This window comes from Zootoca vivipara, chromosome 8, assembly GCF_963506605.1.
Source record: "Zootoca vivipara chromosome 8, rZooViv1.1, whole genome shotgun sequence".
NCBI lineage: Eukaryota > Metazoa > Chordata > Lepidosauria > Squamata > Lacertidae > Zootoca > Zootoca vivipara.
In genome coordinates, this window is record NC_083283.1 from 45248163 (window position 1) to 45265804 (window position 17642).

Below are 17642 nucleotides of genomic sequence, written 5' to 3' on the forward strand. Positions count from 1 at the left end.
AGCAACAAGCTGAAGAACACCAGAGTTGGACTGATTTTCCCTTTTAAGCACTGTGCAATTAAACTTCTTACTTTCACTCAATGCCATTATAGCTCTAGCTGCAAAGATCATGAAAGGAAGGCCCATCTTTGCTTTGACCAGTGAGAACTGCTATTTTTTAAAAATAGGAAGTATCTTTTTGCATAAGTAGTTAAAACAAAGTACTCACATCCACATCTGGTCTCTTAAGCAAATCTTCCACTTTGGCTACATCTCCATTAGCAGCTGCTTTAACCAGCTCTTCATTAAGATCCCCAGATTCTTGAGTTTCAAACAGTTTCTTCAATAACTGGGACAATCGCTCTGTGAATAGTGTAACAATTTATTTTAATACAAATCACAATATCTGAATATTATGTTGCACTTGAATGAACTTCAATGTACTTATAACTCAAAAACACTCTTACGTAAACCAAACAAATTATCTATTTAAAACAATGTTGCAATTTGCTCCAGAAAAATAACAGCAAAAACAGATCCACCACTACATAAATATTAAGAATCATTCCCTCTAGTAGTGAACTTGGGTGGGTCAAGTGCCTATCCACTTAGAAGTAAAACATGGCCAGCAAACAATACAGCAGTACTTCTACATATTGAGGGTATTCATATGGTATACAGAACTATAGGACTGTACATTTAAAAACTCATATAGCCCTGTGAGATTCCATGACTTACAAAATATTGAAGACATTATATATAAGGATCTGGTTACTTCTGCTTCAGTGTATCTGAAGAAGTGTGCATGCACACGAAAGCTCATACCAATGACAAACTCAGTTGGTCTCTAAGGTGCTACTGGAAGGAATTGTTTTATTTTGTTTCGACTACGCCAGACCAACACAGCGACCTACCTATAACTACAATGTTGAAGAAACAGAGATAGGAAAACACTCATTTCATTGAGTGTTCAGAATGAATGGCAAAGGCAGAGACTTGTGCCTTTGGCTCCTACCTTTAGCTGTGGTTGGACAGCAGCACAGTATGTTTCCTCCCACTTAACTCTAAAATTATGGATTTCTCTATTCTTTTCTATGGACAGCATTCACTTCCACTCCCCAAAGGAAAGGAAAGGAAGGTTCTAAAGGAACCTAAAGTTGAGCAGACTGTGAGAGTTTAGAAATAGGTGTATAGCTGAGGGCAGCTGAGACATGAAATGGCACCTGACTTCTCTGAGCTTCCAGTGGTTCACTCACAGAATCTGTCTTACCAGGATTCAATTTCAGTTTATTGGCCTTCAATTAGCCTGACTCAGAACATGTAAGGAATTACTTCCACTGAAACTGCCTACAAGCTTTCTTGCACCATCTTGTGGACTGTCTGGTGCTTACTACTGATGGAACATTTTAGCTGCATCTGACCTAGTAAGGTTGCAATCCTACAAACAAATACCTGGAAGTAAACCCCACTGACTTCAATAGGGCTTTTTCTGAGGAGGCATGTTATTTATATCCACAACCTGCTTTTTTATTCTTCTGCAGCAATTTAGAACACCAGACAACAAAAGTCTCTTCTAAAATCAATTCCACTCTCCTCTGGAAACAGAATAAGTGACAGAACTGTTTTACATTAAGAAAAAATTATTTCCCTGAAAGTTAATGCAGTACTTTCACTACATATTTTTCTCTTAGATAATACAACTTTCATAATTTCACATCATGTAGACACTAACTTTCTAACTTACCCCCAGATGCATTGCTTATAGCGGAGCCTGCTGATGCTACCTTTGACACAGCAGCTGGATTGTATGTCCAAGAAGTTCCACAAACCTCTACTTTTAAGTCACTATCTGAATAGATCTGCTGGACCCTTCCAACTTTACCTAAAGTCTACATTGAAAACAAGACAGTCAAACACATTTATTATGTTATAGCTTTGTAAGTACAGATTGCATAGCTGCCAAGTATCCCGTATCCGCCGGGAAAACCCCTTTTTTCTTACCGTTTCCCGGCGGTCTCCCGTTTGGTGGAAAATCCTGGTATTTTCCCTTTAATTGGCTTCTGCCCGGCGGCCATTTTTCTGGTGCCGCTTTGCCCTTCTATGGGCACCAGAAAATGGCGGTGCCGGAAGTCGCTTCCGCGCAAGACCGGAAGTTGCGTGACGCGACTTCCGGTGGCGTTGCCCTTCTATGGGCATCAGAAAATGGCGGTGCCGGAAGTCGCTTTTACGTGTTTCCGGTCATGCGCGGAAGCGACTTCCGGTGCCGCCATTTTCTGGTGCCCATAGAAGGGCAAAGCGCCACCGGAAGTTGCGTCACACAACTTCCGGTCATGCGCGCACTGCCGATCCCGGATCTTTACGACCCGGACTTGGCAGCTATGAGATTGTAACACCCCATACTATATTTTCAATCAAGTTGTATATACCCTAGCCTCCCCCAGTCTACTGTCTTTCAGAAGTTTTGGACTGAGTTGTATGTAATGCAAGCCCAACTCATAGCAGATGCACTGAAATTAATGAACATGACTAACTTAGGGTAGTACACTCATTGAAATTAATTGAAACTAAGTTTTTAAAACAAAAACAAAAAAAATACAACTCCCATCAACCCTGACTACTGGCCATGCTGTTTGCGGCTGATGGGAGTTATAGTCCAAAACTTTGATGGTACCATGTGGGAGATGGCACCACTATTGTTTGAATCATAACGATAAGCAAAGATGAAAGCTAGAAATGTGCAGAATAGATGATTAAAATAAAATCTAGTTAATTTCTGTTATGACAACTGTCAGTGCTCCTCTAAAAAAAGGACATGCTTTTCTACCAACTTGTCCCTTACTCGCATCACAATGGCAAATGTAAGTAAATAGCTTGAAAATACATCCAGCAAAAGACATATATTCTCCTTCCACTGAGCTAATTATATGGGGATGGTGGTCTCGGTTTGCATAGGAAAAAGACCTGCCACACTTTTATTTCAAAGGTTATCACAAATATCCATAAAATCTCATTGAAGGTGTTGTTAACAGAAATTAATTATTTTCTGAGATAAGCTGCGGTTGTAAAAGAACAACTAGAACAATTGTCCTGAAAGAGGGAAATGACAAGTCTTCTTCATGTTGATTAAAGTATCAAGACTAACATTTCACTACCAAATTCTTCTATTTCCAAGCATTAAGAGACAGAATTATAGCGTTATACTAGGAATTCCTATACCAGCACCACAAGACATAAGTGGACACCAGCATCCTGACACTGATACAAGGGCACAATTGACACCAGACCATTGTGTACATGAGCCAACATCTGTACTGGTGCACAGATTTCTGCCCAACTGCCACAGCAAGAATGTATAAGGGTTCTTGCACCATACTATTAGCACAAAAACGAAAGGTTTCCCTTCAGCATTGAACAGTTCTTCATTTAGAAGAAACCAGACTTAGCTTAAACTTACAGGAAGCATTGCTTCAGCCCATTCACCGTGTCCTCTTTGAAGCAGCTTAATTCTTTCTAGGTCATAACAAACTTGGACAAGATCACCCACTTGAAATTGTGAGGTACCGCCTTCAGCACCTTGAGCAGCATCTCCACTTCGGACAACGTTGGCTTTGGTGAGAACAGCAGGGTTAAAAGTCCACCTGAAAAGTATCAACAGCCATGAAACATTATGATGAAGTGTTTAGTGTTTATATTAACTGTATAGCTACATTACTAACCAATCTTAACCCACATCTGCCAGTCTACAACTGGTTGATTTTGCAAGAATCCAATATGTCTCCATGGTTGTATCTACTAGTTTAAGAGTACCCCTCAAATGTTTAAAGTAAAATGAAATGGATTAATGTAGTCACATTTCTGTAATAAGTTACTAGCCCAACATGCTAATTCAATTTGATAACTGACTCCCAAGGCTGGCTCCCATTAAGTATTCCAGGCAAGAAATAGGGGCATAATGTACCTATTGCCACTTGGATACTGAACAACAATGTCATGATCTTCATCTATGCCACAGACTGTGCCAGTAGTAGTTAAAGTTTCAAACATTCCATCAGTCCATCCTCCATGGCCATGCTGCAAAGACTGAACAATCTCCAAGTCAAGATCAATGTTTACTAGATCACCGATCTGCAGTCCACCAGGATTTCGGTTACCATTTTGTTCACCTAAAGTTAGAAATTTAAAAAGAAAAGGTAATGTTTAGGAATCCTCATTCAATCTCACAAATAACAAAACTACCAACTGGATCCACTGTAGTGCTAAGGTTCTCATTCCGGTAGTGCAAGGATTTAACCTTGGCAGAGCAGAATTCCCTCCCCTTCTCCCTCTTGTGCACCCACTAAATCTGGGAGCTCACTCACAACCCTGCAGAGGAGATTTGGGAGGGAGCAGGGCAAGGAGAAGAGGTAGTGTAACTAGCAAGCAGTGAAATGTATGTAGAAGTGCAATTCACTAAGCAATATAAATAATAGTATCACCATTATAGCTAGTGGAAGTAGCATACAGCTAGGAATTGTTAACTATGATAAATACTAGGAAAAAAGTATTTTACCTTTAATGGTATCAACCCCCTACTAGGTTATGCACACACACAGGGTTGTATTGAATGCTGCACCAGCAGGGTTCCACTGGTACAATGGGATTTCCGTTTCTCCTCCTCACCCCAATCCCAACTCTAAATCAGTGGAAGGGGGTACCCTCAACCCTTCATAGCTGTTTTTGAGGATACGTGGGAAGCTAGAAGAGACATTCCACTGCACACACAGAATTCCACTGCATCACTAGAGCTCCAGTATTGGATACGACACAAAGACTTGAGTCATAGCAAAATTCAAATTATGTTACATTTAACTCACCAAGCACAGGACAGTGGTCTCTGTAGAAGGACCCTCCTTTCGCATCCTGAACACATTTAAGGTCTGACTAAAATAAAACAAATGCAAAGACAGAGACACAGATCTTTAGCTTAATATTTTAATACTTAAATACTGAGCCAGAATTTGTATCACAGTAGTAATCTAGTATCTAGACCAGGAGTAGGCAACCTAAGGCCCACGGGGGTCATTTAACCGGCCCACTCAGCGAATCCCCGCGCGCTGCGCTAAACTAGCACAACACGGCGCGGGGATTCAGTTCCGCAGCACCGGAAATCATGTCTGCACAGATGCAGACGCCAGAAATTGCGGGCACGCGCACACAATCCAGCCCATGGAGGGATCTCCGCTGGAGTGAACCGGGAAGGTAAACCTTGCCGACCCCTGATCTAGACCATTTTTTCAACATGCTTCCCCCTAATGTTCCTTTCGTTGTACCCTTCCTTCTGTGGCCTATGGAAATTTGAAAATAGATGAGTGTGCTTTGTGACAGATACTGTTTCAAATGCTAATTCAAGAGCACTATAAAGGGAAATGCTAGTCCTGTTGATATGGATGTAATTTTAAATTTTTATATGGTGTTTTTTGTGTGGTTTTATGTAGTATTGTTGTAAACCACTGATATATTGTATGAATAAAATATATGAAAATAAATTAATACTTTCGTCACTCATCCTGTTCATATCATGTGCCCTCTCAATCAGAGTCAACTCACAGAAGGCTTTGTCCAACACTATCGTCCTTTGTTTCACCAGTCTAATAGTACCATGTTGTATTAAAGTTTCCCAAAATAGTCTGCAAAAGCTTAACTTGTATTTCTAAAAGTGAAAATAAACTTTCTATGCACAGTAGTTAAATAGTTTTACCAAAATATATGGTTTCTATAATTTTGAACAAGCACATTGAAGTATTCTGGATGCTATTTTATCCTTTACTGGATACATAAGCAACTTATTTTAAAAAGTAATCACTACTGAATATACCGTAGATAACAGCAAAGTCTAGTATGTTTCTTCTTCCCTAACTCTTGCTTTCACTATTCCTAATCCAAGTAGCAGCCATCTGGTGCTATCTCTGAAGCAATTCCCATTGAGTAAAGGTCATTCAACGCATGTACACTAAAGTGTGAAGTGAACAGGAAGAGTCTTCTAATCTGTATCATCTGGAACTAGAGGAGTAAACAAAGGAACAGGTGGTGTATAGGCCAGCCATGTGCTGTTCAAAAATCTTTCTCTTTATTACTTGAGGAAAAAAAGGTCCCAAGTACTAAACTTGAGGTACTGGCAGTTTGCATCACGAAAAGAATACATCATCCACCAAGTTATATGAACACACACCAGAATGATCCTAAAAAATGAAAGGCTGCTAACAGATTATCTCAGAACCAGAACATTTATTTTAAGAAAATACCTCAACTGCAAAGCAAAACACATATGCATTCACACAGCACGCTGCGATGTTACAAATATGCTTGCTATAATCTGACCCTATATTTCTAAGGATTAATTGAAATGTACTGCTCTTTTTTCACTCCTCTCACCAATTCAGTGTGATCAGAAAAAATCAAAGCATGTACATGAAAAACAAATGACTGAGCTGCTTCCAATAGCTAGGCATGCCTTTGCCTAAAGAGGAAGGAAGCAAAAAACCTTCCAAAAGAGGATTCTAGACTCAAATGATACCTTCTATTCAGCAACAGTTGTTTCAAAATAAAACTATTTCCTTCGGAGAAAGATGAATTTAAATACAACAGCCAACACAACAGGAATATAAGTATAATCATATTTACACATTAGTTACAAAATTTTGGCACTGGTATACCTGTATAGGAAACTTTTCCTGCATACGAAATAAATCACAAGTAAGGGTCAACTGGAAATTAGTAAATCACTGTTTCCAAATAGAAAAGGAGGGGTGAAGTTTGATTAGACAATATTTGTGTAAACTACTACTAAATGCAGTAGCAGTAAATTGAGATTTTTAAAAAAGGAATAATGACTTCACTAATGTGAAGAAATACATTTGACATACTATTATAACAGGTATGTTCATGTTTAATGAATCCTATTTAACACATTACTTTATTCTGCTGAAACAAAGCATTTCTCAGTTTGCTACATAGCACTGTCAAACTGGAGAAAAGTAAAAACTTTCCCAGTTTTGCCAAAGATTCTGTAGTACTATTGGAATCACATGGGAAGTTCACTTCTAAACCGTGAAATTTAATCAAACTTCAAAGAGCACTAAAATACTATGAAACTATCCAAATATTTACTACAGCCTAGGATGTAAATAAATTAACATTAGGGAATTAAACTCTTTTCAGCAATTGTCTCATTTATTTTGTTGTAAATAAGTATCTTACTTACGAAACTAAATGCGTCTGATAGAAATAGAAACTAGCTCAAAAGTTGTAAGTAGTTTGCATGTTTAATGAACTGAAACCAGACTTGCATATGCATGAGTTGTCCCTACAGCTGTAGGAACAATGAAGTTGCTAATAGCATGCAAACTGACAGAAGGATGTAACAAAAGAAGATAATAGCACAGAGCAAGCCGTTTTTACTATTCCCCCATGAAGCAATTTTACTCTTTGTATTGCTTTACTCCTTACCATGCCCTCAAAGCCAACTCTGTAAAGGTTTTTAGCGCCATTGTCCCATAAAACATATGCTGCACTGTGTGGACTTGATGCACTCCAGTCTTGGATTTCAGTGACCTAGCAAAGTAAAGAAGAGGAATGGGAGTATGTTGCCAAAAAAAGTAAATAATCTTTACCCACAACCTATAGATAAGAATGCTTCCATTTATTAATCATTTGCTTAAAACAGTTGTGCAGCACCTTTGACTTCCCAGATGTTGCTGAACAACAATTCCTATCATCTCTGACCATAGGATGTGCTTGCTAGGGCTGATAGGAATGGAAGGCTAAAGGTTACTGTATCCTAATTTAAAACATTTATGGTATATCCTACTTGTTGAAAAAGTTCAAGACAGCCAAGAAACAAAGTTATAATATATAAATAAAAACACGAAAAACCCAAAAAACTACATCATGATTTAAAAATACATAAGGCAGCACCAAAAAAATGGAAAGATAAACCCCTTAACAACCAAAGGTTTTCAAAAAGGAAGCTCTTCACATGGCAATAGATGACCATCAGGGAATGGCCAAGGTGGCTCGCTCTCTGGGAAAGGAGTTCCAAAGCCTGGGCACTGCCCCCCAAAAGCCATCTTCTCTGCTCTTAGAAGATTTTGGAACACACAGGAGGGTCTCTGTTAGTGACTGAATGCTTGCATATCAGCAAAGTAGCAAGCCAAGTTATGCCTCAATATTTACGCACATTTAGAGGAAGAGTCTTAATTTTCAAACTAAAATCAGCTATAAGCACCATGTCTTTCTTGAGTCACAAGCAAACAGACAAACCCCCATTTTTTATTTTTAACCAAGTAACAAAAGTGGAGTTTCCTTCAATTTAAACATTAGTGAAGTAAGCTTACACAAAATATAAAAACACTGGACAACCAATAAACTGACAACATAGCAAAACGTAAAACAGATTAATTTGTCTTAAAAACCTAGCATATCAAGATAAAGCCTCTCCTAAATAAAAACATGCTTAACCCAAAGAGAATTTCATTAAGAATGTGTACACCCCATGCACACATACCCGGATCCGATTCAGGGCCCAATCTGGCACTTCAAAGCAGCCTCAATCCAGCAAAGATCTAGACCAGTGCTAAATTAAGAGACTTGCTGACTTTAATCAGGGTTTAAAACACTAATTAAACAAGCAATCATGGGGAGTAGGTGATGTATGCATCTCCTTCAACCCCTTGACTTCCCCACCCCCCTTTGGATGGGCCCAGGATGCTCTGGGCAAGCACAATCCAACATGGGACTGCCTCAACCTGCTCTAGCTAAATGCCAGGTCAACCCAAATTGGTCTGGGATGCAGTGTAAGCCAGTGTAGATCTCTAAATTATGTATCTGGGTGCCACTACAAAAAAGGCACCGTTTCTGTACTCAAACAGGTGTGATTTAGTGAAAGGTCAGAGTCTAGAATGAAGATTCCCAAATCCAGTTGGAGAGGTTCATATGAGCATAAAAGGTAAAGGGACCCCTGACCGTTAGGTCTAGTCGCGGATGACTCTGGGGTTGCGGCGCTCATTTTGCTCTATAGGCCGAGGGAGCCGGCGTTTGTCTGCAGACAGCTTTTGGGTCATGTGGCCAGCATGACTAAGCTGCTTCTGGCGGACCAGAGCAGCGCACAGAAACACTGTTTACCTTCCCGCCGGAGCGGTACCTATCTATCTATTTGCACTTTGACGTGCTTTCGAACTGCTAGGTTGGCAGGAGCTGGGGCCAAACAACGGGAGCTCACCCCGTTGTGGGGATTTGAACCGCCGCCTTCTGATCAACAAGCCCTAGGCTCTGTGGTTTAGACACAGCGCCACCCACATCCCGTACATATGACCATAAACAGGCCTTAAATAACTGGGTCCCAGACCACTTCAGTTAGAAAAAAAAGCCAGCACCTTGAATCAAACTGGTAACCAGTGTAACTGGTGTAAGATGGGGTTAAATGGTCTTGCTCCTACCATCCTCTTAGCAGCGACATGTTGAACCATATAAAGCTTCTGGTTCTCTTTAAAGGCAACCTAACTTAAAGGATATTGCATTAATCCAATCTGAGCGTTACCACTGCTGATGTAGGCTGGTTTTTCTATTGAAGGTCACAACTGGAGAGTCATCCAAAACCACTATCAGACACTCCTGACTACCAACATGACCTGAGCATCTAAGGTTAGCATCAGATCCAGAATCCAAAAGCTGAAAATTTGGGTCTGTCAGAGGGAACATAATCCTATCCTGTTCAACAGAATTCCCCACTAACAGTACCTCTACCTTGTCTGGATTATGCTTCCATTTGTTTGCCCCCATCTATTTCAGTATTGTCTCCAAACAATGGCTTGGGGTGTCTACCACCTCCCTGGAATTATCTGGTAGAAATGTATAAGTGGAGCTGTTACTGGCATTAACAGCACTTCAGGTCAAACCTCTGGATGATCTCACCCAATGGCTTCCTAGATATGTTAAAAAGCTTGAGGGACAAAAAGGAACCCTGTAGTATTCTACTCACCAAAACCATGAGGCAGAGCAGCCTTCCTCCAGCACTGCCTTCTGGCATCAACCTTCCATAAAGGACTAGAGTGGCTGCAACACAAGTGTCCTCAAGTTCCAAGTCAGCAAGCCAAACCAGACACAATACCAAGGCTGATCCAGGAGAATCAGTAGGTACACACATACCAGACACCCAAATCTATCCCCCAAAGGACAATAAAGATATTTTCTTTCTTGGAACCAGGCCAAAAAACATATTAGGATGGATTTAAGCAATTGTCATTATTCAGTACTAACTGGAAAAACCACCAAGCATTTTCAATAGCAAGTTTAAAAGGCAAGTTAGAAGCTGGATGGTAGTTAAGGTCAGTCAGTCCCTTCTCCCCACTCCGCTACACAAAGGGTCTCAATATGTCTTCATTTATCTCATTTCCCTTAGAGAAGCATAAGTCACTTCTGTGGTCCAGGTAGTCCATGGGCAGGCTCTACTTAACTATGAGGGACCAGGATCAAGAATACAAGAATATATAAGTAGACTGTATTTCCTCAGGTATCTAGTGTACCATCTAGACATGTAATAGTGGAAAAATAATCACTATAATACTGTATGACTAGATGGTATACTCACTATATCCATATTTGGCTCTGCTACTATGATGAGATCCAAGTTGGTACAGATACTACGGTAGCAACTTGACCTGTAAAATATATTGACAGCCGCTCTTCCAGAGGGTGATGAGGGCCTCAGCAGGATTGTCAAATACCTCAGCAGAAAAATCCCCCAGACACCAAGAATACATTTGAATCTGTAAGTGCCCACAGGAGCATCAATGCAACAGGTCCACCAATTCTGAATAATTCTTTTGTGGCTGTATTCAAAACCTAACTAGATACTAAACTGTGCATGAGGGAGTTGTCATATTCTGAACACTTACTTTGCCTCGACGTCCATTGCCGCCATCCTGATCTTCCCATTGCCAATCAACTCCTCGTACCACCCTGGCACCTGTGAAGATTCCTCTTGCAGTGATTTTCTTTGATTTACGGCGAGACTCCAGCAACACCCTAAAATTTAATATCAAATGGTAAGTTACAAGAAATATCAGATTAAAAACAAGTTGTTCAATAGCAAATCTTTAATTTTCAAGAATTAAAAGGAACTATTTTGATTAAAACTATGCGCTCCTTTGCAAGAATGTATGTGATAGAAATTAAAATAAATTTTAACACATCTTAAATTTCAATACGTTGAACATCTCATTATCTGAGGTGGTGACAAGACCCTTCTATACCCAACACACTCATAATTAGGCATTTTAATGAAAATGAGCATTTAAAATGTACCTTTCACTTCCTGGTGTGGTTATTCTGTAAAAGCGATGTCTAAGGTGATGTTTATCCCCATGATAACACACAGTGCATAAGTCATAATTGGTGCATTCTGCACATTTCCATCGAATACCAATTATTGGTTGTTGGCGACAAGTATCACACATTGTTCCATCATGTTTAATTCCTGTGGAAAGGAATAGAGTTAGAACAGTATTTTGAAATGCATAGATGCAAGCACATGCAATATACAAGAGCACATGCATCAACAGCATATGCATACACAAAACAGCTTGCTAAACAGCCAAGGGTTCCCCACCACTGCTCCATGTAACTGAGAACACTGAAAAAGCATTACAGCTGGTCAGTGAAGGCTCCAATACTCAGATGTTCTCAGATGAACTTATTTGAGAGGAAGGGGACAAAGCATTTTAACAATGTAGTCCTAAGCGTGTCTACTCAGATGTAAACCTCACTGAGATCAGATAAGTATGCATTAAGTCAGGCTTCCTCAAACTCGGCCCTCCAGATGTTTTTGGCCTACAACTCCCATGATCCCTAGCTAGCAGGACCAGTGGCCAGGGATGATGGGAAGTGTAGTCTCAAAAATCTGGAGGGCCGAGTTTGAGGAAGCCTGCATTAAGTACTCTCAGATAAGTATACATAGCAAGAGTGGGAAAACTTCTTTAGCTCATATTCCCTCATGGCAAACCTTCTAGGGGCCATGCACCTGTGATGGGCAGTACCAGAAGCAAAGATGGACAAAAGCAACTGACGTCTTACCTTTGTACAGCAAGTTACATTCCAGCCACACAAAAATCAGTTCTCCCCAACACATCTCAGCCACAAACATTTATCACAGGACAAAGGTACACTCCAGCCAGGCAAAAACATTCAGGGAGGTTGCAGATCAAGGCTGACAAGAGGTGTGGGAATGTTGGTCAGATACAGAGGCCATCTTGGATCCCTGGGCCTCAGCTGCAATCCCAAGACTTATCCAAGAGTACCGTAAGTCCCATCAAACTCAACAAACTTACTTCTAAGTATACATTCCACTGTAAATGTAATTTTCAAACTATTCAAAAACTCTATTTTGAAATTCTATTAAAATACTTGACATATTTTAAAGATATAATTCAACAGCAATGAATTCCCTTGGACTGCTTAAGTCAGGCATAAGCAACCTCGGCCCTCCAGATGTTTTGGGACTACAACGCCCATGATCCCTAGCTAATAGGACCAGTGGTCAGGGATGATGGGGATTGTAGTGCCAAAACATCTGGAGGGCCGAGGTTGCCTATGCCTTGCTTAAGTGTTAAGAAAAACTTATGAAAGTACTAAGGATGTTTAACATACTCATTTTAGCATGTCCAAAAAGCAACTGTCATGTATATTTACAATTCTTAAACTTCCCAATTTGACTGATACCATTTTAAAGGTAAAGGTAAAGGGACCCCTGACCATTAGGTCCAGTCGTGACCGACTCTGGGGTTGCGCGCTCATCTCGCATTATTGGCCAAGGGAGCCGGCGTACAGCTTCCAGGTCATGTGGCCAGCATGTCAAAGCCGCTTCTGGCAAACCAGAGCAGCACGCGGAAACGCCGTTTACCTTCCCACTGTAGCGGTTCCTATTTATCTACTTGCATTTTGACGTGCTTTCGAACTGCTAGGTTGGCAGGAGCTGGGACCAAGCAACGGGAGCTCACCCCGTCGCAGGGATTCGAACCGCCGACCTTCTGATCAGCAAGCCCTAGGCTCAGTGGTTTAACCACAGCGCCGTATCCATTTATTACACTACCAATTAATTAAAATAACTTTTAACTAACCCTTTCACATAAAAATATAGTATCCGTTTTAGTATCCATTTATTACACTACCAATTAATTAAAATAACTTTTAAATAACCCTTTCACAGAAAAATATAGCAATGGAAAAGTATCTGTCCCTCATCACGGGGCACAAACTTAATTTTCTGCCCAACTTCTTGCCTAATGGGCAAGAGTGACAGTACTGGTAAAATGTTAGGTGATGTTTGTTATCAGTACTGAAAATCCCCTAAGGCAATATGAATATACACATATGCATGCCCTTTACACTTTGCATGTGATGCATCAAGTGTGGAATGCCCTATAACAAAGACTACATTCTTATGCACACTTACTTGGGAGTCACATTATGTTCAATAGGGGCTTCAGAGTAAATATACCTAGAATTGGGCTCCATTATTAGTTAATATGCATAAACTAAGAAAAAAGGCTAAGAGTATTTTAATAAAAATTTTGAGCAGGAAAATGTACAAACCACCTGGTTTTGCTTGTTACTATTTACTGAGATGAATGTAGTTTGTTAGCAGTTTTGAAATGTTGAATTATACCACAGGCACTAAAAACCACCTTCTATCTGTCAAAATAGGGACACCTGCCATTAACATTCACTTGCAAGTTTACTGCTAGAAGGAAGATGCTCAACATAGTTGCATTCACTTTCAAAGAACTCTTTCAAAGTTACCACAGTCAAAGGCTACAATCCAGTGCACGCTTACTTAGAAGTAAGCACCCCTAAAGACCAGGGGGTGGCTCTTTTGATTAAAACAGCCAAGGATCACCCTATAAAATCCCAGACCTAACACCACCAACTGGGAAAAAGTTGCAAGGAAATGAAGACTTCCTTTCAACAACAAACGACAAGGTTAGATTTGTAGGTCCCCATTTTCAAGAAGACAGTCGTTCCTGCTGTACTTATTGCAGCTTTATAAATATAAATTTTATTTGTGCATTCAATAAACAAACACTTATACCAAAGACCTATACTCAACAGAAGCAATAGTTCTACGCATTCTTGCCTTGAGCAAGCCCACCTGCAGTAAATGAAGCTTGACTTCCTAGCAGAATGAGCACAGGGTAGCGCTTGTCGCCCCTTCTGCGCTGCGTGGCATCCCCACCCGTCCGTTTCCCCTGAGTCACATATTTTTTTGGGGGGGGGGGTTGTAGGAAACAGAGTTTCCATCACAGTGAAGAGCCCGAGGGCGGGCAAGCCCATCGCAGGCATCAGGGGGCCGCCTGGATGTCTACCGACTACCCAAGCCGGCGCCCCGACGACGCGACGCCAGCCACGGGCAGGGCGTCCTCCACGAAAAACAATGTCCTCTTTCTCTCTCCAGCCTCGCTGGGAAGCGACCCCCGCCCCACACTCCCCACTCGGCCCGGCTCGCGACTCGAGGCGCCGTCCCCTGCCACCATCTCACCGGTGGGCGCGCTGTCGAGGATGCGCAGGTCGTAGGCTCCCGAGCAGCGGTAGTTGGCGGCCGTGCCGTTGTCCCACACCACGACCACCTCCTCGGGGCTCTCGAAGCTGCGCACGGTGCCCACGTGGCCCTCGCCGCCGTCCTGCTTCCCCCACTTCCAGTCAGGCCCCCTCACGACCCGGGCCCCGACGCCCTCCACCATCACGCGGTTATTCCTCGAGTTGCTCATCCTGCCTCAGCGCTTTCGGCCGACAACGGCGTCACGGGCGGCGGCGGGCCGTTGAGGCCAGTAACGGAAAACAGGGAGGTTGGGGGGGGGAGGGCCCGAAGGCTGCGTCCACTTCGACGCCGGGGGCAACAAAGGCGGCGAGCCAGAGCCGGGCCGGCCGGTCTCCCTCACTGGAAAGGGGTGGGGTCGGACGCGGCCTCCGCCAGCGGAGCGCGACGCCTGCAGCTTACTGGCCGCCTCGCACCCCTTTTCCTCCCCGCGATGGTCTCTTCCCCCGCTGAAGGCGCTCGCGCCGCTCCCTACAGGTTCCAAATGCAGGGGCGAACCCGGCGCTTCAGCTGATCCATCCGGGCACCATGGCGGCAGCGCCACCACGGCCTTGCGAATGGAGGAAGGGCGACGTGCCCTCCTGCGCATGCCCCGGTTCTGCCATTTTAGCTGCCGGGGGAGGGAATGACCCCCTTTCGGAACAAAGAGGAGAGTTTCATCAGCGCCACCTAGGGAGCCGAGACGTGTACTGCATTTTCTAAAGGCGTTTTCTGTTTCCGCTTTTCCTTAAAAACTTTCCAAAAAGGTAAACGGGGATTTTGTCTGAATTGAAAAGTGTTTAGGATTGTTAAGTACACACGTATAGATGTTCTGCTGCTGTCCATGGATCCCCATAACACTGCCCCTTTTAACAGGCATCATCTCATCACACCGAACGTGACCAAGATCTTTCATCCAAAGCGTCGAACTGTTTCTTGATAATGGTAAAAATCATTTAAAGATTATGGCTATAAAACAAGAATATTACACACCACTCTTATGTGCTTAATCGAGACGGATGCTAGTTCCATAAATGTATGGGTCCTTGGTACACAAAACTCGGTCCAGGATTGCAGTCTGAACGTATCGGGAAAATAATATGGGCAAAGTACTTGCTGCCAACAAAGTTTTTATTAAGACAAAAATATATAACCTCAAAAAAAACCCTGGTATTACAGGCATGCCTTACAAATAATAATGTGTTCATTAACTTGTTTTTGTTTTGTTTTTTAAAAAGCTTTGGAGATTTTACTATATTTCATCCACTGGAATTACATTGAAAGATGTCATCCTTGCAGATATCCTTACTAATAATAGCCTGGTGATAACTTCCAGAAGACTAGCTGTATGATTCTGTTGGTGCAAAAAGCAGCCTTAGACTAACACTTTTATTATGACATATATGCCTTTTTTGTACTAAAGTCCACAAGATTTTGATTCCATGTATCGCACCAGCTGGCAGCCTTAGAAACTGTCAAACCAAATTCATTACTTTCCCCTTACCACTGAAAACAAAAAACAAGTACAATTCAAATTCCACCCAATAGATGGCAGATACTAGCCATCTAAAGTTGCGGCAGCAGGGATGGGGGATTATTTTAAAAAGTGATAAAACTGCAGGTGGCAACCCCCATTGTTTTCTTTCAGGTCTTGGGCTTTACTGATTCCCTGAGGAAGCCTGATGCAATGTGTCCTGAGTATTAATTCGGGAACTCTATTGTTATACCCCTTCTGCCTCTTGAAAGAATAACTCTATACAAAGCTGCGTCAGTGTATGGTATCTTTCCCAGCTGTGTGCATACAATACATTTCCTGGTACATAACAGCACCCTTCATGCAACACATGTCCAGCTTCCATTTTCGTTCTGATTACCTAGCTAACAATTTCCTTCTAATGGTGCCTTTGTTGTTTTTCCTTATTGCTTGATAGTGCCTTCCTAGCATTCCATCCCAAGCCTATTACAGCTAGCCATTATTCAAATATGCTGGTCTCAACTTTTGATTTGCTTTGTCATTCTATACATGATGGAATTTTCTTTTGCTTTGCAGGTGCATTCCATGCACCGACTGGTGGCTTAGCTTCCGACACAGAGTATCTTTGGGGTGGAGTGGGGTGGATGGCTGAAGATGACATATCATGTGACCAGGAGCAGGGTTGTACAGCAAGACCAGATGTACACTGAACGTTGATGATGAACTACAAAGAAGGGGAAGTTACTATTAAACACAGCACACACTGGATTGGATTATAACATTTTTATTGTGTTGCTCAGAGAAATCTGTTTATGTAATAGCATACAAATGTTGTTATTATAAATGAATAAATTTGTTTATCAGAGCAAAACAGTTATATAGATTTTACAGTTTTCTTGCATTTTTCTTTCTTGGCTCATAGTCATTGTGCTTTTTGTTCCCTTAAGGTTTTTCAAGCTTTTTGGGTCAATGGCTCCCTTGACCAACTACATTCTTTCTGTGGGGATCAGGAGCCCAGTTATGTCACTCCTTGCCTGCAGAGCTGGCAGCCTCTCACCCTGTTGGAGTATTCCCTCAGCCTCTTCTCCCCTCTCCTTGGGAGTCCTTTGGGCAGTTGCAGCTGCTGCCCCAGACTCTGAGCTTTCCCTCCTCCCTTGCCACAAAGAGAGGTGCCTCCACAGGGGCCTGGGAAGCAATCCCTGGCCAGTCCCAGAGGTACCATTCACCTTTAACATTTAGTCATACAAAATGTCCCAGGTGCAATATCCAGTTTAAAAAGATATCTAATAGCAAGAGGTGGTAAAGACCTCTGCCTGAGACCTTGGAAAGATCCTGCCAGTCTGTAGACCAGGGCTAGCCAAAATCAGCCCTCCAAATGTGGAAGAACTCCCCATAAGTTCCAGGCAGCACAGAAAATAATTGTGATGAGAGATGTAGTCTGGAAGACACCAGATTAGCCGTTTCTGCTGTAGAACATACTGGTCTGGGTAAACAAATAGCCAGACCTGGCATTTTTATTTTTATTTTCTATTTATTTCATAAAATTTATATACTGCTTGAGGGGGGGGGAGCAAACAAACTTCA

The 17642-nt window shown here is 41.9% G+C and overlaps 1 protein-coding gene and 1 long non-coding RNA gene across 3 annotated transcripts in view; one reads left to right on the forward strand and one right to left on the reverse strand.

The window, feature by feature from the left end:
* Positions 1–15127, reverse strand: part of MIB1 (MIB E3 ubiquitin protein ligase 1) — a 45264-nt gene extending 30137 nt beyond the window's left edge. For both annotated transcript variants that reach the window (XM_035126451.2, XM_035126452.2), the window contains exons 1-9: positions 14549–15127; positions 11320–11491; positions 10911–11040; positions 7465–7569; positions 4833–4899; positions 3938–4142; positions 3434–3617; positions 1724–1868; positions 209–342 (exon numbers count right to left, since the gene is read on the reverse strand). In XM_035126451.2, the coding sequence (XP_034982342.1) occupies positions 209–342; positions 1724–1868; positions 3434–3617; positions 3938–4142; positions 4833–4899; positions 7465–7569; positions 10911–11040; positions 11320–11491; positions 14549–14777 (1371 nt within the window). In that variant the 5' untranslated portion in view covers positions 14778–15127. The remainder of the gene's footprint in view (positions 1–208; positions 343–1723; positions 1869–3433; positions 3618–3937; positions 4143–4832; positions 4900–7464; positions 7570–10910; positions 11041–11319; positions 11492–14548) is intronic.
* Positions 15128–15172: 45 nt separating this feature from the next.
* On the forward strand, positions 15173–16873 carry LOC132592549 (uncharacterized). The gene is made up of 3 exons (XR_009558030.1): positions 15173–15351; positions 15461–15529; positions 16635–16873. It is a non-coding gene; the product is annotated as an uncharacterized LOC132592549 (long non-coding RNA).
* Positions 16874–17642: the final 769 nt, after the last annotated feature.